The following is a 21911-nucleotide window of genomic DNA, read 5'->3' as shown; positions in this document are numbered from 1 at the left end:
GCAGGGAGGGTGGAAAGACCAGAGATTAAGGGCTAATTTTAGTTTATTTTAGTTTTTCCTTCACGACGCCTTGAGTAGACGTTGCCTTTCAGCTGTGTGGTTAGCGACATGCCTGAAGTACAGGTACTGTAAATACATGACTTGTATTGATTGTTGCTGTAAAATATTCTTGTAAAGTATTTTGGGGAAACTGCCACTCGTTAGAGAGCTATCATCATGTCCCAAATTCAGATAAGAAAGATGTAAATCAAGAGGAATTGAAGAAACAAAGAGTCATCTCTCAGAGCAACGTTTTTAAAACTAAAACTTCAACAATACATCATGTCTCTTTTACAGCTTCTTGCTGATGATGGAGAAATGATCACAGAGGTGTGAAGTGGGTCTAGGCTAGCTCTCCATTTTACAATTAGTTGAACAGATGCTATGATTCACTGGTAAGTTGCAGCTCTTAAGTCAAGCTCTGCAGTGGGATGGATGACTTATCAAATCACAACATTGCTGCAACACTGCTTTTTCATCTGTAAAATGAAAACATTTGTGTACATTGATGGGAATGGCCAATTACCATCTATAAGTAAACCTTCAGAATTTGAGATAAACGACACTAGAATCACAAAGTGAGCTACCAGAAAATAGTGATATATAAAAGCCCATACAATTCAGACCAAGAATTCTCCTTCCCTCTTCTGTCACCTCACCTAAAAGGGTGTGAAAAATTCATCCTTACCCAGCTGCAAACTGCGAGGATGCCATCAAGCCTGGGTTTAGTCCTGCTGCAGCAGCCATGGCAGCAAGACTTGCATTTGCAGGCAACTGTGCAGCTCCTTGTAACGCGGCTGCTGCCGCTGTTTGCAACCCTGATGCCGTTACCATCACCTGGCTGGTCCCAAGAGGGGAGGACAAGGGAGTGGAGGTTGTCTGTGTTGTGCTGGTCTCACTGGCACTGGATGCCTCTGAAGTGGAGGCTGAGGCAGAAGGGGAAGGACTCAGGGAGGGTGATGTCACTGCTGAAGAAGCTGGAGGTGCTGTTGAAATCACTGTTGCTGTGTTGTTGGAGGTGGTTTCTGTTGTGCCTAGAAGATTGATTCTGGTTAGATCAGTACAAAACACAGATATGACTAAAGAGAAACCACTACCCACCTGAACTGCACATCCAACTGAAAAGGAGACAAACACACATTTCTGTAGGACCAAGAAGCACTGAGAGTCCAAATGAGAAGCTCAGACTATAATGAAATGACACTTCCAAGAGGAGGCTGAGGAGCTCTAGAATCTAGAAGCTAGCAATGGAATATAGCATATTTCATTCCAGCATCACCTGTGATTTTATCCCCAGAAAAGTCAACTGAATGGTCACAAAGACTGAAGTTTCCTAGTGGAGTAACTAAGAAACCTTGTTCCTAGTGGAACAATGACAAGAACGTCCTGGGCTGCCAGTGTGACCAATACTGAATGACCTTTTGAAGAGCTTAAAATGGGAAAATGGTAGAGGTTAATGTGGGGGCAAGGGAAATCAGCCCTTACCTGTGACTGGCAGACTAGTTACAGCAGGACTGGTCAGAGGGAGCACAGGATTGACAGTCAGGGTTGTAGCTGCACTGCTAGTCACAAGGCTTGGCGTGGTTGCCACCTGGAGGTCAAAAAAGAACACAACTGCTCAACTGGTAAAAGACAAAGAGTTAGCTACTAGACTTGGATTTCTTTCTTCCCATCCTCAACTGAGGAAGTTATCAGGGAAAACACTGCATATAAACTAACTTTTTTGTAATTACATTACTTCATCATTCAGTGGACCAACCATAGTACCTTCTCTAATTACCAGCAATATCTTTACTCTTAATCATTCAGTATTTGAAGAGAGATGTATCCATTACATCCACGCTGTCTCAGAACTGCAAGTTAGCCTTCCCTCTCTGCCTCCCTCCAAAGACAGCACCTTGTTTTAATAGAGTCACTCTTACAGAAAGAGTTACAAAATATATTATTTCTGCACGGGTTTAAACATCTTTTCAGTTCCAAATCTCTTTCTCTGATAAAATTATTTAAATGCCCCAGCATTACCAAAGGTATTTAGTGTAATGTGTTTACATGGATAAACAGAATAACATTTCACTTTTACTCAGCCAAACTATAAACTCTACTTTGGTAAGTTTCCTTGTGCCAGAGGAAGGATCTCTGAATTTTAAAACATTCAAATGACATAAGCTAATTTTACTTGCAGACAGGTTATTACAAGAAAGCTACAATAAACTGAAGACATTACGGATAAAAAACACCAAAGATTTAAGGCTGGAGGAACTAGCTTATGAGGAAAAATGAAATATAAGGAGAGAAAGGACTTTTTATGGACAAGAAATGGTGTCCAACGGTAATATTTGAAGGCTGTTATACATCAATGAGAGAAATGAATCCTTTAGAATTGCCCAAGAGAACATAGCCAAGGATATAGGCTAAAACCTTCCTCCTTTCCCCTCTCTTACCTTAAGTTTGTTATCAGAGAAATCTCTCTCATGCCGCATAACCTCTTATAGGAAGTCAAATGCTTCATGCATTTTAAACAAGACGAGGGCAACTGGGACAGATCTAAAAGCTTTCTGCCCATCTCAAACAGTGTATGAAATAAAGAAGAGCTAGATACATAGTACACTTCCCACAAATGCAGCCCAGACATCGTATCTGTCATCTGCCCACCGAACAGTTAAGGCCAAGGTCACAATCCATATTTCAGGGCACTGAATGACCTAGAATTAATACAGCTAACCCCGTGGTTACAATGACTGACTTCAGCCAATGCAAAAGTAGGCTGCCATCAAAAGGAGCATTCCCCTCCAATCCTGCTTCAGAGCCCTAACACTTGTGCAGGCAGGCTACAAGTCAGATCGGTTATCTAGCCCTACTGAAAATTCATCATTGTTCTTCACATGGTTAATTTGCAGTCAAACTAGTAAACTAAGCCCAATCATCCTCTGGACACAATCTCCAGAGCTGACACAAGGAATCAACAAAGCACACAATCAGTGAAGGCTAGGGGCAGCAGGGCTGGAACATCCATTTGAGTGGCAGCACAGTCTTAAGAGAAGCTTACAATGAGTGAAAATGCTTAGTGAAACATCACTGAAAAAATGGAGACTGTGGTTAACACCTCAATTTCTTACCTACAATGGCAGTTTATAATAAAAGGGAAATTTACGTTGGAAAGCTTTCTTAAGTTGCAGTCCGAGTAAACTTGCATGGTTACTAAAACACACTATCATAAATCTCACTATATTCTGCTTTGGTAGTAAGGCATGCAACCTTGCCTTCCAGTTGGGAAAAAAAAAAAAGAGCCTAAGTACGTTTAACACATCCCTTCCCCTGAAACAAAAGGTTGCATGCACACATCCTGAGACAAGGATGAGGGGAAAGAATGACACGTCACCAAAATTAATGATTTAATGAAGTACTGGAAGATATTAGCTACTACAGTGATGAGGGTGGAATAAATACTACAAAAGGACAGCTACAGGCTACATAAATTCCACCACATTCCTATTAGCATAGCTACTATGAAATCTAATAGCTACTGTTTCTATTTAGAAAAACAGACCTCCACGGACATTGGTAGCAAAGGAGCTGAAGGAACCTTGATGCATGTGTTTTGTTACTCTTATTTTCATGAAGTTTGTGTTTACCTGAGGCAAATACAAGTGTGGGAAATTAATTACATGAGTATTAGCTAAATTGTTCCTTTATTCCATGTCTTTTTTTACATAAATCATTCCTGACTAAAAGTGACAACAGTATCATTGGATTTGTGTGACTTAAGTCTCCAAATGATACGTTTTATGGCTGCTCATCTACTTATCAGAGCAGCCAAAATAAGAGGGGAGGAGTACAGCTGTTAAGCATATTTTTATTACTATTATTTTACAAAAGTAGTTTGGGCAAGAGAGGAAGTCCAGATATAAACTGGTTACTATCTGGAATATTTTCAAAGCAATAACCCCAACTGCAAATTTGCTAGTCAGAATATTTACTCACGAGCTGACTAAATAAAACACCCAAACTGAAGGGCCAACTAGTGCCTGATTTGTAAGCATTGTCTCTCTTATATAGTATGCAAGTAGGATACTTAAAATGCCAGTAAAATATAAATTTGTGAGAACAAGTCTGCTGTACAAAGAAGGTGTAGCATGTGCAACTTCCACAGTGAGCACAGTAGAACTATCTCTTCCAGTGATCTTTGTCAACACAGTTTCTGGATTCTTACCAGTGAGGTTGGGCAAGGGAAAATTGCTTTGATGGGCGAGCTGCTGGTTCCACCACTGCTGGGTGGGTTGATCCTTTTCTCCTTCTGGCGCCGGTTACAGAACCATACGCGGATCACCTCCTTCTCCATGTTTAGCTGGTCAGCTATCATGGTGATCTCATCCGAGGTAGGCTTTTGGTTCTGAGAAAAGGAAACGGTACTTGAAAAGCTGTGAAATTACCTTCTGAAGTTTTACATTATAGCTTCTTCATGAGGCAGAAATCTGGATGGGCCATTTATATCCAGAATCTGGTCAGTGGTACAGTATCTACAGAGATAGACCATAATAGATACTTCTGCCCTCCGTTTTCCTAGTTACGGGAACATTTCTACCAATAGTAAGCTGTGTTCCTCAGAGACGGGTGATGTAGACTAAGGTCACATGCTTCTTTTTGAGAGAAGGGATCTGACTTGTGAGTTGATCCTTCAAGGAATTCTAGACCTCGATAAGGAAATCTTTCTTTCAGCATCTCTCGAAAAGGAATAGGAGAGATAAACTACAGCAATAGCCAAATGAACCTCCAACTTGTCTAGACCTATAATGAAAGACAGGTAGATTGAACGGGCTACTTACAGAGGCTATCTGCCCATACAGCTGCACAAAGTACCTAACAAGAGTAACATAAGGCCAGCTAAAAACCTCACATTATGTATGTTTAGACTGTCACCCCATTTAGCCACCCTCAGAAAGGGTAATCTTTTTTTCTTTTTTTTTGATGTGCAGAATATCAAGCTTAGACCTATGGTTCAGTATCTTGGAATGCGAAATCACAGTCAGCGAACTGCAAGAACTAATCAGGGGTTTTTTGAGGGGGTCTGTGGGTTTTTTTTGGTTTTTTTTGTTTTTTAAAGTGAAGTAGATGTTGATGCGTGCTTCTTGGCACAGCCTTTGTATTCAAGCACTTTCTTAAATAGCACAGTAATGGGTTCACTCCAACAGATATGATTGTTAAGCAAAGTTTCTTCATTTCTTTATAGGCTGAGCGGAGCAACAGGATCACTGACCTCCAGGAAACTCTTCTCTAAGGCCACACGTATGTTGGTCTCTATGCTGGTGCGTTTCTTCCTCCTACGGTTCAAACCTTCGATCCCCAGCCCTGGAGAATTCAGGGCACTTGGGCTGGAGAGAGTTGAATCAGATGAGAGGTTTTCTGAAAAAAGAAAGTAACACAAATCAGGAGATTTTATTTGACTGCAGTGCAGTCTAATGCAAGTCTTCTTCACCTGTGCAAGGTATGTTAAAACCCACTCTGTATCTATTCCAGATATATAGAGATTTCTGAAGATCACACGCATTGATCGTTGTACTTGTAAATTACAACATACACTTGAAACTTAAAAGCTACAAGTAAGCCCAGAGGGCACTCTCTGCTCCTGTATGCTACCACAGTATCCCTTTTATAATACCTATACAAAGTTTGTATCTCCCTTATCTCATTCCACCCCACACTCATTCACTGCAAGTCACAGTTTAAAGAAAAAAAGCAGTAACTGCTATCCATGAGCCACAGCTGTAAATCACAGGCAATTATGAAAAAATCTGAGCAGCCTGAAACTTCTTTTACCCACTCTGCAATACACAAGAGGAAGAGGAAGTTCATAGCCAGCTTCACAGCATTCAACCTCTTCTCTCCCATCTTAGGAGATACTCAGTGCTATGCAGTTCTACCAAACAGCCTACACAGCTAGCAGCTCCCCCTCCTTAGCTTCACTAGGTCTCTAGCTGTCAACACCTAATCCTATCTGTTCGGCTCCACAGAAGAGCAAAGAGAGAACACACTTGACCCCACTTTGTAGCAGAAAGTGCAAAATAACCAACAGGCAGGTTCCAGCAGGGAATTTAAACAAAATGATTAATTATGGCTGGAGATCCCTCACTGCACTGGGGTTTGTGGGTGATAAGCAGGTGTCAAAGGTCACAATGCCCAAGACCATTCTGGTAGGCTCAAATGGGCAAGTACATTCACTTATTATTTTCTAGAATTTTTTTTTTTTTCCAGTAATGGGGCACCCATAAATGTGCTGAAACCCGTCTCCATCCTGAAAACCCCACAGAACAAGCTGAGTTCTGTAACGAAATTCTCCAACACTCCAATGTAACGTAATGGAAGGCATCATCGGTATGCTTCTCCTGCCTGCTTTCACCTAAAAGTAGCCTTTAAAGTCACCTGAATCTTTCTTCCAAAGATTTTCATGAAACTGAATCAGAGCCAAAGATGATGGTTCACAACTTCCAGACTGTGAAGGACCCTGACACTGTTTGCAGTCCTTAACTTTACAGATCCAAGTATTTCTTCAGGCTAGCAGGAAAAGCAAACTATGACATTCCTTGCAGCACTGGATTCATCCAGTGTTGCTGGAAGGTTTAGGGACCACTGGCCTGTAGACTAGAGCATTCAAGTGAAGATCTTTATGTTTTCTATCACAGATCTAGATTACCTAAAGATAACCCCTGTCAGCACAACAGAACGACACTTCCTTGTTTCAATGCAGGACAAATTTTCAACACTGCATCCAATTACTTTCAAAATTTCAGAGAATGCTGTAGGCGTCAGCATAAAGCTCTCTTCATTTTGGTAAAAATAGGAAGGCACACACCGTCCCTGCCATCTGTTTAGCAGATCCATCAGTTTTATACTATGTACAGTTGTATACTTGGAAGAAAAAACTGGCTGACAGCACTCTTAAACACTTTCTATCCTAACACCTAGCACCACCATCCAAGCTCCTTTTGCTGGTGGGGAAAAAAAAGAAAACAAAAAAGGAACACTACCAACATTGGCATCATGAATAACTTATCTCCCGGGAAAAAATAATTCTGGAAGGGAAAAGCAAAACCTAACCCACAAAAAACTCTTCCTATGGGGAGAAAGAGAGTGTTTATATGGACCCTTGGAGAGAGATGAAAAGAATGCACATAGGGGTGTGGGAGGAGATGAATGCAATAAGCTCTGCCTACTGAAAAAACAAACCATGCAACCCTCTCTCTACTACACATCTGAAAAAGAAAGCTAGAAGAGGATTAGAAGTTATATGCATTAACATACATGAAGGAGGAAAACCATGACACATATTATACCTCATCCCATGCAATTATTCAGCTGGCTGCAGAACACAATTCTGAAAGTTCATATTGGAACAATTTCGGATGCGTATGGGCACATGAAAAGGGAAGTATGGACACTTATTCCTACACCCTTGTTTGTCCCATGGACAGTTACAACAATTGGTGGCTTCATAAAACCATAAGGGCACAAACGAAGCAGTTTTGCAGGGTTTTTCAGAATCCTACTGATTTTGGTAGGCTGGTGAAGAAATACACAGACTCATTCACCTGCATCATTGAGCCACTTTTCCAGAAGCGGCTTTAACTTGCACATGTTCTTAAAGCTGAGGTTCAAGGCTTCAAAGCGAGAGATGGTAGTTTGGCTGAAGTCATTTCCATAGAGTTTGCCCATAGCGAGCCCAACATCACCCTGGACAAAGAAAGAGAAAAAATGGATTCACTAACATAGGCACTTCCAAAGCAAGGAATCCTGTTCACAGTCTTGTGTTTTCTTAGTGACTCCACTGCTGCGTGGGATTTCAGTTTCACAGAAACTTGCTTGGCTCTATTAAGATTCACACTAAAGCAAATAAAGAAATGTCAAACCTCAGTCAGTTTAACCATGTAACTCTTTCCAGGAAATCCCTGATGCTTTGTCTTCTTTGCATTATCACTGAGCAGAACATTCCACTGAATATTAACTTGCAATTTTTTTCTTATTCTTTAGAATAAGTAAAGGCCAAGCTCTCTTTAGGAGCAGATTTAAGTATCTGCATATTTCACACCGAAGAAGAAAAAGTTCAAATAAGCAGAAATGCAGTGAATTCATGTTCTCAAATTAGTAGAAAAACACTCTTGAAAAGATGCCTACAAACATATATCACATTTAAATAGATGCAAAAATATTCTTATCTGAACTTTCAATATCTTCTGAGGTTCAAACCAAACTTCTCCCCACAGATACACATTTCAAAGCGGACAAGAAGTTGAACCATTCCAAATAATAATTAACTGTAGTCTTCGCTACCATTACCCATCTGCCAAAAAGCTATCCATAAGATTTACAGACAGATGATCATCTCTTTACATCTGCTACTGCTTTTCAAAACTCAGTTTTAGCTAGCTATCAGACATTTTGCTTATCCTAATATCTATATATATACATCTCTATGTAGTTTACACTTGGAAAGTCTTGCTTTAAAAAAAAAAAAAAATCAATCCATTCTTTATTGTGGCCATTAAAAACACCATAATGTTTTCTTGTTTTGTTTTAAAGCTGGAAGTCCTGCCCTTTGAAAAAATGTAATTATTTTTTAATTATGCTATTTGGTCTAAAGTAGTTTAATTTAGACTTTTATTTTTTAACACAAAAAAGAATGAAAAGTCTAGAAGAAGAGACTGAAAAGCTTGAGCATAGTTAGTGGAGTTTAATTGCAAGTGGGTTAGTTGGATTGTGTGTAAAGCTTGCTTTCTTTCCTTTTAGGTCAAATCCACAACCACAGCTTGACACAAGTATACTAATAGCATGCAGAGTGGCCACATCCAAGTGAGGAAGAAAACAACCTCTGGTAAGCTTAGAAATTGTGCAGGTTGTGTAAAGAAAACAATTTCATTCCTAGAAGAGGACCAGAACAATTGGTCTGTACACCCTTCAATCAGAGGAAACATGTGGGAACTCACATTTATAACTCTACCCATACGCCAGGATTCCGTGCATTTTAAAACTCATAAATCATTCCAAGAGAAGTAACATGGATGCTCTAGTGGGTTTATGAAGACGAAAACCTGGCTATGTAAACCATTTTAGAGGTAAGTTGATTTATGTCTTGGCAGGAAAGAGTTATGAAATTTGCCCCAGTCCCCCGACTAAATTTAATTCTGGTATTTATGTTGTTCTTACTAACATTTGCCATCTGATTTAAAATGAATAGTTAACCATTTCTTTGTCAATAGTTTTCAACGCCAAAAGGTGGCAGCATTTCAGCTGTAGGCAAAGGAATTTACATATTGGGATGAGAATTTTACAGATTGGGATGGGGCGCTGAAAGGATGGATGGAACAGAGGATAAAGGTACTGTACGTATCTGATCTACTTTGTAGGTTGAATGAAGCTCCGGTACTGAACTGAAACTGATTATAAAGTACATCACTGTTGTGTGTACTGGTCTGTTAAGAAGCTCAAATGGACTAGCAGAGGTAATACCTTTTACAGAATAAAAATAACATTGTCTAAAATGTTCGCTCACATAGCTTGAATCTGTACCAACCAATCAGTCCCATACCTGCAATAATGCTAAGATGCAGTATGCTCGTTGTGCCTCTATGTCAAACATGGAGATCTTTTTAAGGAAAACAGTTAAACAAAAAGATTTAAATCCATCACCCACTTTTCGAGGTGGGAGAAGAGACAGAACTGCTGAAGTTCAAAACCTGTTATATTGCTCACAAGACAGAATGTAGTGATTAGTTTGCAATTCAAACTAAATCTTTCAATTATTTTTGAAAGGCAGGGGTGGCAAGTCTGAAAAAGCTTACAGTACCACTGGAAAGAAATTTCTTTTGTCCTCTGAAAGGCAGTCTATTTATCCAACTATAGGAAACCAAAGTAATAGGGGTCTCTAATTATCATCCAATTATGCAATGAGGTAGAAGTTATGAGAACTGCCTAATTATACACATACAAACTCAGAGTAGGATAGGAACGATCAAATGCAATTTTATCACTTTCTCAAGATTCCCCTTTTTTAAGCTCAAAAGCAAATACTGAAATGTAAGCCTAAGCAGTTGTGTTCATTTTTCCTCACTGTGAAAATTCACAACAGGGTCAATAAAGAAGGGTTAACCCATAACTTAAAAAGTCTAGTTGAGCCTTTATAATCATCTCACAGCAGGGCAGATTAAACATAATAACTAAAGATCTACATGAACCTCCTCAGTCAGGCTATAGGGAAGCTATTGTATTGTACTCTGTTCTGTTCTGCTCTATTCTAGCTTTTGTGTGTGTCCATCACTTGTATTTCTGTGCCTCCCTCTAGTGGAAAGAAGGGAGGGAAGGAGGCACACATGCCAGCAAAACGCACTTCATTTTACTAAGAACATTCTGTTCTTGAGTTACAATTAAGATGCTGCCAGGAGCTTTCATTATGAACCCTGATTTTTCAAACATTTAGGACTTTGCCAGAAAAATAAATCTGACTTCAGCACATACTTTCAGCTAGAGTAGATTTACTTATTCTGGGCAGGGGGAACAAATCACATATATTGGACTGACTGCTCTGAGCTCAGACTTTTAAATACCTACTTTGATTTTTGTGTGCTATTTCTTCTAGCAAAAACACGCCTATGCTTGCCACAGACTCCTGCCAAAATTAATTGTTTACCTGGACAGATATTTTAATTTTGGGGGGGGGGAATCATTTTGATATTAATAAGAAAGGACTCTTGGATCCAAGCAGCATTTCCCTTTAACAGAATAACAGAACATATAAATGCACTTTGTACTTTTAATTGTACTCCTCATTCAACCATTTTCACTATGTTCAAGATTACTTTTCTTCTGCTCTATGGGTATTTTGGAGCTTTTAAGCGAACCAAAACAAACCACAACTCCAGTTCACCTCTGTAAGGAGAGAACTTCAAAGTGACAGTCCTTTCAGGTTTTGTTTAGGAACCTTAGCAAAAGCGTTAAATACAGAAATCATTGATGTTTAATAGGAAAATACGCTTGAGAGATAAAACCCCTTTGACATCCAAAGCAAGTCCACAGTTGTGACATACTTTTTAAACACACAGAGCAGTTAATTGTGCTGTATGATTTTTGGAACTTTGTACTTCTAAAGGCAGCTTTAAAGTGCTTTGTCCCATTCATTTTACATCCTACAGAATGAATAGTGCACATGCAATGACATCTGGAGCTGGTAAATGCACGTACCTGCTGGGAAAATGGCTATGCTTTAAAACCAACAGGGAAGTAAGATGGATGTATGGCTTTTTCTGTTACTTCTTAGAAATCCCCTACATAAAGGCCAGAGCATAACCCTATTTAAGAAGGTTCTCCTAAGGAAAAGGTAGAATTGTAGTCTCCCTCCAGACTTGAAAGATGAGACCTCAGATTCCACACTGGCAGGCACTAAGGTACGCAGTCTCACCTGAGTGAATCCAAGTTTGATCCGTCTTTGTTTGAAAGTCTTGGCAAACTGCTCAAGCTCCTCAAGGTCACTGGGCTCCTCCAAGCTGGGAGTGTCGATTCGCTTTGGTGTTGACTGGCTCTGTGGAAGTGGCTGAATGGGGGTCGCTGCTATTGTGCGTGTTGGGGTTGCTGGCTATTAAGATAGAGAGCAAGGAAAAGATGAAGATCAGACTTAAAAGAATAATCAGCAAAAATTAAATTCAGAAAAGGTATGTGAGGTTTCTTTGAGAGAGATCAATGAATTTGACATTTCCACCAATCTGAAAGTTCCTCCGATTTATTTACATTCCTCTCAAGAACGAGCAATCACAATCCAGAAAACTCGATTAGTATGACAGCCTTTTAAAGGCTCTGTCAGAACCAATTAAAGAAAAGTAAGAGATGTTCAATGCAGCAGATAACCAACAACTTTCACTTGCTACAGAAGCTGCTCAAAGAAAGGCTGAACACCTTTACTTGATATAGTTCTATCATTTATAGACAGCTTGGCATTCATCCCCTTTTAATCATTTTTAAATTGAATTTACTGCTTGTATGAGGTGGCAGATTGTCATCAGCCCAAAAGATTCAAGTCTCCTATTTAATCTTGGAACAGTGAGCACATACAGGCCCAGCAAACATGGCAAGTTTCCTCTAATGCCATCTCTTGTGACTAACTCAACTCTTCCAGTAAGAAAAAAAAATAGATCCCCCTTTAACCCCTCTGTTGGTACTTGCAACAGTAAGAATCAATGTACTGGTGATACGAGAAATTAAGCAAAGGCAATCTACAGAAAATAATTCCTTTTAAGTCACACTTTTCTTCTATATAAAAGGCTAATTTTCCAGGAAGTCCACACAAGATTCGCTATTCCTGAACGTTGGCATACTAGAGCATTTTGCTATACAGCAATAATAAGGATCTGAAAAAAACTGAGCATCATGGATAATATTCACAGGTGAACAAAATACATTAAGATCTGGTATTGCACAGTTCAGGCTTTATGGGCAACAGGAACACTGGAAACATGTTTTGAGCGCATAACTCTACCTTCTTACATGCCATAGATGAACTGAGACAAATCATTTACTCTAGTTAAATTCTATTCAGTTCAGCTGAGGCTCTTAAGGAAAGGTGACTTCATGCTTTTATATCCTATACGCAGTTCTGAAACTATGGACTCCTTCAGGACAAGTGAGAACAGCCTCAAGTCCATGCAACACTACAGTACTATGCAAAGTCTACGCAAAGGTCCAGAAATGGCTGTTCTAAAAGAAATGGCCTACATATAGCTGAGTCTTTACATAGCTCCTTATGTTGTTTTTCTCCTCAGTTAGTGCAGTATTTTGCAGTGCACAGCAGATGGTAGAGGGCGGTCAGGATCTATAATTCCATTACTTGAGAAATAATGTGATCATATATGATCTTTCTAGGATTGCAGATATGTGTGTCACACTATAAAGGTTTTTAATTTTTTTTTAATTTACATTAAGCATAGTGAGTAATTACTGCAATATGTCTTTACTGACTTTACCCCCTTTATATAATTTATTTTCTCTTTGTAGTTTTGATACTTTTTTTTAATCCAAGTTTAATCTTTAGTAGGGAGTCATGCTGCTAACTGAGGTATGAACTACAGAGGTAAGACACATTCCATTTTCCACATGGTGCATGAAAAATACTACAGGTGGTATAATAGAAAATGTAGTTTTCTATGACTCTCATAGACTCGGGCATCTTATTACAGACTAAAAAATTCTTATATGTAACCAAGTTGGCAGGAAGATACCATATGATATTACATGGTATTTGAGAAACAGCATGCAGTCATGTAACTAAACTGCACAGTAAAATCCAGAGTGAAGCAAAATTAAATTTGCAGGCATGTGCAACCTTAAAATTGCCTTTTTTAGTCTGAAAGCTTAATCATAAAGTTTTAATATTTTAACATATATCTAACAGAATATTTTAATGCATTTCTAACAATGTCTTCACTTTCACAGAAGGTAACTAATAAGACTGGCAATGACTTAGCAATAATAGCAAAACAACTAAGCTACAATAAAGATAGATTACCACTGCAATCTTTAGAAAAAAAGATACTTGTCAGTAATCCTCTTTTTGAGCTTTTTAGGTAGCCCACACCTTGCTCCTCTGAATTTCACAGATTTGTAGATTGTCCAAGAAAGCCTTACAAGAAATCAAAGGATGCTCTAGTGCCATTAACTCAAGATATCAATCATGGAAATTTTCAGCTAAAAATAAAAATTTAGAACATTAAATGCATGAAAAGAGGCACATTAGGGTGGAAACTACAAAATTGAAGTTACTGATACTTCAGCTCTACACTGAACCTATCTAGAAAGACAAACTCACTATTATAGCTACAGCATCTACTCTGGTAACTAATACAAAGGGTCCGTTCACTTGCAATAGTTTAAATCCCCTCAAAGCAACTCATGAACTGTAGAAATAAGCCTGACCTGCGAGGCAAGGGTGATGCTTGGCTGAGACTGCAGGAGGTTGGCTTGGCTTTGCTGAGGTAGTTGCGTTAAGAGATTCTGCGCTTGCAGGAGACCTGGAAAGATAAAAGGGTGGGTTTGGTTTGTCATTTAAAAAGACTAAAACATGAAATGAAGTGAAACAAGGCTCTTGCCACATAAATTTGAGATGCACACCTTCATTTCATCCCTGCATAGATATCTTCAGACTTCGGACTTTCCAGTCCAAAATCCCCTTGCATTTTCCTGAAGTATATGTGGTGACAGAAGGGTAAAAGAGAGAAGTCTGTACTAGTCTCCTCTGCAGAAAGAGTTTGTAATGATCTATGTTATCCCAGTTCTGTGTGCAGGAATCATTTATTGCCCCTTTCAGCTTGCAGATTTTGGGTAAACCTCTTCCTGTAACCAACAGCTGACCAAGAATTAGGGAGCCATATAAAAATCAACAACCGAACACTAATCAGATCAAATCCAACAACTGAATACTAATCAAAACCACAAATTTGGCTCCTTGATCACCCTTCTTCCTCTCCGTATCACCCCATACCAGCTGCCTAACAAGAAGGCAACTTTCTCTGGCAAACTTAAGCAGACGACACCAGAAGACAAAACAAGCCCCGATAACCTCCTCCTGGCTGAAATAAAGAAGGAATCTTTTGGAAAAGTAATGAGAACTTAAAGCTTAGGTAAGATACCAAACACTGCTTAAATTGCACAAATAGAAAAACAGTACACTGAATATATGAAAACCCCTGCTATTATGAAAAGGTGGTAACATTAAGGAACACTTGGGACTGATGCAACAAATACACGCAATGTGCTGTCATTCTAAAAATAAATTCTCTTACAGTCCACTATTTGTATGGTTTATTAAATCTCTCATGAAATTGAGATATATGCTTGCATCTATTCATTTTAACTAGAAGCTATCTGATTTTTTTTTTTTTTTTTATTTCTAATACTAAAATATCTATGTTTTTAACGAGTAAGAATCTTGACAAAAATATACCTACAGCTAGTCAACTCCCTCAATTTTATTGTGAAAAATATTACTGTTATTCTTTAGGTAACTCCTGACTATGATTATCAATTTCGCCTATAATAATTTAAAAACCTAACTAATTAAACTTACACTTAATAGGCATCTTCAGTATACCAAGTTCCTAAAACCAGGGGGGAACGATGACACGAGAACAACAGATGGACACTATGGCCACTCAGAGGACAGAACACCAAGTAAGTACAACTTAAATTCTGTAATTTTAGTTTGACATGGTCTGTTCTAGCTCATCAGCTGGCCGATCAGTCAGAGCACACCACTCATGACCAGCTACCTCTTAGCAGAATACAGGTAAGGGACACAGGAATTTAGGACTTGATAAATACTGAGTGAGAAAGTGGATGTTTTATGCAAGGTTAAGGCCATAGGAGACATGAAAAGAGGGACTACCATGGGTAGGAAGGAGAAAATGTATCCTCAATGAGGGATACATAACTACAGAAGAATTGTCTTCTGACAGTGATATTACTGTTACTTTTTTTTTTTTTTAAACAAAGTGTTGAATATGTATTTTAAATAGAATGTGTTGCTATCAAAATGCTCAAGACCCACAGAATAAAGCCAGCTGCTTATGCAACATAATAGCACAGCATAGACAACTATGTAAATTTGCTTTGCACCACATAATCAACATGTTCCAGCTGTGTTTTTAAAAAGCCACAGCGAGGGAACGGTTCAGCTTAAGGAACTTCCAAGACAGCTACCTACTACAGTTACACAGTGCTTTTTACAATGCAAATATTTGTTCACTTGAAAGATGATTTCAGCTGCCCAAATTTAAATATTAATTAGTAAACAGTCACCTCTAAGTGAAGAGGTTTTGACCTTCATTTAGTGACAGTAAATTTTAACTGACAACTTGAAATAGAAAGGGGCAAGCCATCACACTGACACTAGAGAGCGGCTGACCAACAATGAAACAAAAAATAGGCAGCCGACAGTGACCACATTTGACCTCTAGTCCACCGGTAACACCATCGATCACAAGTTACTGACTCATCTTCTGACTGTAATCAGAGCAATTAGGACTGTCCTTTCATGATTTTTTTGTCCTCAGAGAAATCCCAGAGGATGTTTTTCTAGCAATAACACTTTTGCTGATAGCACAAGATGACTACACTCTTCCTCACTTTATTCTCACTCATATGTTCTGAAGTAATTATCACTGAAGGACAGTATAAAATATTCTGAACATGTTTCATCTACTCAGTTTTTACAATTTTTCCTATTTAAGAAATACTGATACAAGGCATCTCAGGCAGAAACTGGAGAAAGAACAAGTTAGTTCAACCTGCAGCTGACTGAAGTAATGATCAAGGGGTGGGGAAAGCAGCTGAACTGTTTTGGCAAAGTACACATCTCTTCCACTGACTTAGTCTTTTCAGATAGTTGCTGTGCACACACTTTGGACTCTCGTTGGCTTCCATGGGTGGGCAGCTGCAGTTTTGCTCTTTTCAGACATGACTTGTGCTAGTCTAAGCTTCACCTTTGGTTTTTTTCTGAGAAGAAACTACTGGTCCCCACTTGGGTCCAAGATAACTTCAGTGACTTAACTTATAGGGCACACAGCACAGCCTTTTAAATACAGTATAAGTCCAAAACTGCACCTTTTAGGCAACTGCTGAGATACTGGTGTTTCAAAACTTTGCTGTTTCCTTAGGGACTCATACTGGCATCAATACTATTTAACATCTTTATTACAATAAGGCTGATGGGACAAAAATATATTCTCAGCAAGTTTGCAGACAATACCAAATATGGGGAGAGTGGTCAATAGGCCAGAAGTCAGGGTCTAGACAGGCTGGACAAATGGAACCTTATGAAGATCAATGCAGGAAAATGCAATGTCCTGCATGGGAACTGGAATAACCCTGTGCAGCAATACAGGGTGGGCACTGGCTGGCTAGAAAGCAGTTTTGCAGAAAAAAGACCTGGGGGTCCTGGAGGACAATAAGATGAACACGAGCCAGCAGTGTGCCCTTACAATAAAGGCAGCCAACCACATCCTGGGCTGTATTCGCAAGAGCGCAGCCAGCAGGTCAAGGCTTTTGATTCTTCCCCTCCATTTAGCATTTGTGAGACCATATCTGGAGTTATGTCTCACCCAGGGTGGCTAACGGGCTGGAACACCCATATGAGGAATGGGTGAGTTGGTTTGTTCAGCCTTATGAGAAGACTAAGGTGAGATCCTGTTGCTGTCTTCAAAGACAGAAATGGACTCTTCTTGACGGTGCACAGTAAGGAGATGCAACAGACATAAGTTGGAACATGGAAAACTCCAACTAGATATAAGGAAACAATTTTTTTTTCTTTTTTTACCATGAAAAAAAATCAACATCCTTGGAGATGTTCAAACTCAACTGGCCAAGGCACTGAGCACTCTGCTGTAATTGGACCTGCTTTGAGCAATACTACATGACCTCTAGAGGTCCCTTCCAACCTACAAGATTTTTTGAATCTATAAAAAACTAATATCGTACTTGTATACTTAACTTTACAGAGGTAGTATTTCTAGCCCTCTGCTTTGGGTTCTAAGAACAGCATGGTATTATTGCATTAAATATGGCATACAAACCACCTACGTGACATTCCAAAAGAATGACTGCATGGAGGTAGATACGGATTTATGCAAAAGTATGATGCTTTAGAGATATTTAATTTTTTTTTTTTTAATACTTTAAGTAAATGCATCTACCATCATCCAGGACTTTTCCTGTAATGTCTACGAGTAGCATGAATAATGTCCCAAGCCAAAAAACCCTTCCTGCCAGCCAACAGTCCCCAAGGACTGATCTGGGGTTCAGTTCTTACTGTCTAAAATTAAACAAAAGATAAAACAAACATTCAAGTGATTTTTTCAGCTTAATTTTTAAAAAGTATAAGAAGCATAATACATAATTCATCACTAACTGATCTCCCAAAAGAGTGAGTTTTTTCATCTAAGAACTTGACTGCTTTTTCTCTGCCAAAGCTGTTCATCTTCTCACAGACATATCCTGGAAGTTAGCTTGCAAGACAAAGCCATTACACTGTCATAATTTGATTAACTGGAAACAACTGAAAGGGAAGAAAGAAGGGTGTCATACCACATATTACATACAGTGCCATTTGATCAACTTTGTTGATCACTGTTGATGCAAAGAAACTTCTGGGCACTTTGGTGTACCTCATTTTATCAAATCCAGATCTTCCAAAATGGGGACTGGTAGTTGGAATTGTATTAGGATCCAACACAGGAGAGAAAGTACTAACCTATGCATTCCCACAAATCTGTTCCACTGAGATGTTAAGCTGCTGCATGCTGCTGCACCTTTTGCAGTATCCAGGTACCCTTTAAGATCAGTTCAAGAACATGAAGCAAATGTGCTGAAGTTGGTGAACTGTGGTTTTGAAGAGTACTAATTCAGTGACCCATGCAAAGGTGCTGCCACACTACCCCAGTGAAAGTCAACATTTTTTTACCCATTGATGCTGTTTGGATGGTTAGAAGCAAAGACTTGATTTCAAAGAGGACAGTAAATATTAAGCATTTAATTCATATCTTGGTAATGGGTATTTGCAGCACAGGGGAAAAAGTCAGCATTTAAACCACTTCTTCCACTTCAAGCTCTCCCCTCTTACTTGAGGAATGAGTTTGAGTCAGCTACATTTTACTCAACTGCTGTGTCAGCAAATATGCAGTCATTAAGAGTCTCTTGACAATGAAGAGCTGGGTCTCCTCATCTGCATATTGAGGGGACCAAAGCACTTTCACCTGGTTCACATAGCATATTATTAACAAAATGAGGAGGAGTCCTGTAAGGGCAGTGCAGATGCACAATCTCAGATGAGATGAACACTTGTCCATTACAAATCTGATGCATCTGAGAAGAAACATAGGCAACTTCAGGTATCTTCCTCCATCCTCACATTGGGTGAGGGAGCTGCACTCTGTACCAGAGGCCAGCAGGGTAGGTACCAATGTTTAACATTCATTATCCCATTTTAAAAATGTGTTGGTTTTTTTTTTTTTTTGAATGATACGAGTGACGTCTCAAAGTCTGTAGGACAAGTACGCAAGAAGAGAACAGGACTGGATTTGGCCTGCTATCATCATCCCAGGTATTTTCACAATTAAAAAAATGAAATCATAAACAAGTTCTTTAATAATTAACAGCAATAACTTGAGAATAGGTAGGCCCAGTTTCAATGTTTAAGGCTAATTAGTAGCTTGTCTTCCTTCTGGATACTTTCTTCATAAGTACTGTTTCTAAACCTCCTTGACAATGATGCAGTCTTTTCTCAGATCTTAACGACTTCTGTTTGCAAGATGAATTTAAATGAAATGCAGCACCATTTCCCCTCTCCATTCAGATTTTTACCGATACGATTTTTATTGGCAATATCTTCCAAGTAGAAAGGCGAACGGTCATCTGATGAGGGTAATATTTTTAAGCAGCAGCTATAATTGCAGTAAAGGATGTTGAATTTATTATTCTAGAGACAGATCTATTAGATACAAGAGGTATAAAGACTGTACAAGGTGCTACATTCCTGCCTGTGACTTTAACAATAATATGGGGACAATAATTGCTCTGAATAAGAAATTGTTCCAAATTTCTATTTCCATTCAATCTTCTGCATATGGCCTCAAGTTGCGCCAGGGGAGGTTTAGATTGGACATGAGGAAAAATGTCTTTCCTGAAAGAGTGGTTAAACATTGGAACAGGCTGCCCAGGGAAGTGGTTGAGTCACCACCCCTGGAGGTATTTAAAAGACGTGTAGATGAGGCGCTTAGGGACATGGTTTAGTGGGCATGGTGGTGTTGGGTCGACGGTTGGACTCGATCTTAGAGGTCTTTTCCAACCTTAATGATTCTATATCTGCTGAGGCTTGAAACAATTCCTTCAGTTATGATGTTACCTATTACACACCATGAAAAACAGGAACTTTACAATTTGTTTCACGTAAGCCACTGAATAACCACAAATCATGTGGAAAAGGAAGATGACTACGTTCGACATATGGCAGTGGATTTTTGGGGAGAATTTCACATCTGCTGCTGTGATTTATAATGTGTGTTGAAGAAACATAGCAGAATAACATCCTGATTGTTGATTAATATTTTAGGTATTGACTTCTCTAAAATTTTTCAGAAGTTGGATCTAAGCCATGATGTTCAAGCTCTTCCAAGAATCTAAATATGATTGCTGATGATTGCATTACTCTGCACCCTATCACCTCTTCAGGTAAAAGCTTTTCTCTACCAAATGTTTACGTCTTCTACGATCTTGTTTAGAGATACTATTCTTCACTTATTTCCCTCAAAACTATTCTCTTGTATTAAAAACAATGTTTCTCATTTACATGACTACATGGCATGTACAAAATATGTAGTGCAGTCTGTAAAGGAATAGATTTCTTCCAGAACAGATAATCTATAAATAAATCTGAATTTTCATTTTAGTTATTAAATACATACAAACACACATATATATAAAGCTGCATGCAGTACCAATGAGGCATCCAAAAAAATCTGAGTGCCATTGGTTTTAAAGAAAGCTCTATGCTAGTTTCTTCAGAATGTTTATTATTTCATGAAGTTGACTAATGGAGCAATAGGACAAGAGCAACATGGAAAAGTCAGCTGCAACAGCAAATAACAAAATAGAAATACACACTTTCTCAATCTTTCTCATAAATAATAACATGCTGTTTGAGATCTTCTAACAATAACCATGAAATACTGCAAATAGCCACACCAAAAAGTGAGATAAGGGGTATTATGACATACATGTTGCTTTATCATTGAGTGTTTACAAAGAAAGTTAGATCCATTCAAGCATTTCAGTTTGGAAGGTTGTCACACACTAATGGCCTATGGTCAGAATACAGAATATAAATCTTCCTACATTTTTGAGCTATTCAGTTGTCCAGGCTGCACATTACCAGTAAAACATGGTGTTTTTACACACACTGCGTCACTGATGACAGCAATATGCAGGTCTTAAATTGCAGTGAAGAAATCATTTTCACAGATGGCCCCTGGAAAAGGTACTATGAAAACCTCTTCTGGTAGTTATTCTACTTCAGAAGATTTTAAACAAACAAAAAGCCTTACTTCCTTTCTATAATGCAAACAATTAATTTTGAGAGATGAATATAATTTGCTTGTTAGTTTCTTTTTTTGTGAAGCATCTTTGGAGATATTTTAGAAAACCAGCAGAAGTTAACTGAAAAATGTAGGCAGACATTAATACCAGTGAGTTTTTCAAAACAATGCTTTTGTGCTTGCTGTTTCCTTAAAAGAATTTAACAACAACAACAACAAAGCCTATTTTAAAGAACCCTCGAATTAAATTTTGGTGACATTTGATTTCTTCTAGAATATGTTAAGCTTATAAGCTCTGCTTCATTTTAAGAAACTAGTACATCACTAAATGCCTCCATGAATAGTCTTTTAGTCATTTTCTACCAGTGCTGGTATAAAAGCTGTCCTAAATCAAGTCCTATTAAAAGAAAGGTAATTTTGACTAACCCTTTATTCAAATGTGAGAGCATTCAGACAGTGAGAGAGCTTCAGCATAATGGAAAGCCAGTTCTACCCAACTCATAGTATATAAGAAGAAATGATGCATGAAAAAATTGAAAGGAACAGAAGAAAATGTGGTGCAAAGAGCCACTTTATAGGACAGCCAGGCTCTGGAGGACTCTTCAGGCATAACAGGATTTGCCTTCTGAGCAAGAATCTTTGGATTACCAGACCTGAACAACTGAGTAGAGTTCATGTAGAAGAGAAAGGGGGTAAAAAGACCATTGGAATATATCAGCATAAGAGGCCATGGCTAAATGCAGTTTTCTGTGGGCA

The 21911-nt window shown here is 38.7% G+C and overlaps 1 protein-coding gene across 1 annotated transcript in view; it reads right to left on the bottom strand.

Moving 5' to 3' along the window:
- The window catches only part of POU2F1 (POU class 2 homeobox 1), a 46066-nt gene that overhangs the window by 2018 nt on the left and 22137 nt on the right, over positions 1–21911 (bottom strand). Inside the window, exons 8-14 of the mRNA XM_009274558.2 lie at positions 13987–14081; positions 11483–11656; positions 7623–7764; positions 5294–5439; positions 4250–4429; positions 1525–1630; positions 728–1073 (exon numbers count right to left, since the gene is read on the bottom strand). Of these exons, the coding sequence (XP_009272833.2) occupies positions 728–1073; positions 1525–1630; positions 4250–4429; positions 5294–5439; positions 7623–7764; positions 11483–11656; positions 13987–14081 (1189 nt within the window). The remainder of the gene's footprint in view (positions 1–727; positions 1074–1524; positions 1631–4249; positions 4430–5293; positions 5440–7622; positions 7765–11482; positions 11657–13986; positions 14082–21911) is intronic.

The sequence above is a fragment of the Aptenodytes forsteri genome, unplaced genomic scaffold, assembly GCF_000699145.1.
Source record: "Aptenodytes forsteri isolate BGI_AS27 unplaced genomic scaffold, ASM69914v1 Scaffold287, whole genome shotgun sequence".
NCBI lineage: Eukaryota > Metazoa > Chordata > Aves > Sphenisciformes > Spheniscidae > Aptenodytes > Aptenodytes forsteri.
The sequence above is the reverse complement of the archived record's forward strand: the minus strand, read 5'-3'. Positions and strand labels throughout refer to the sequence as shown.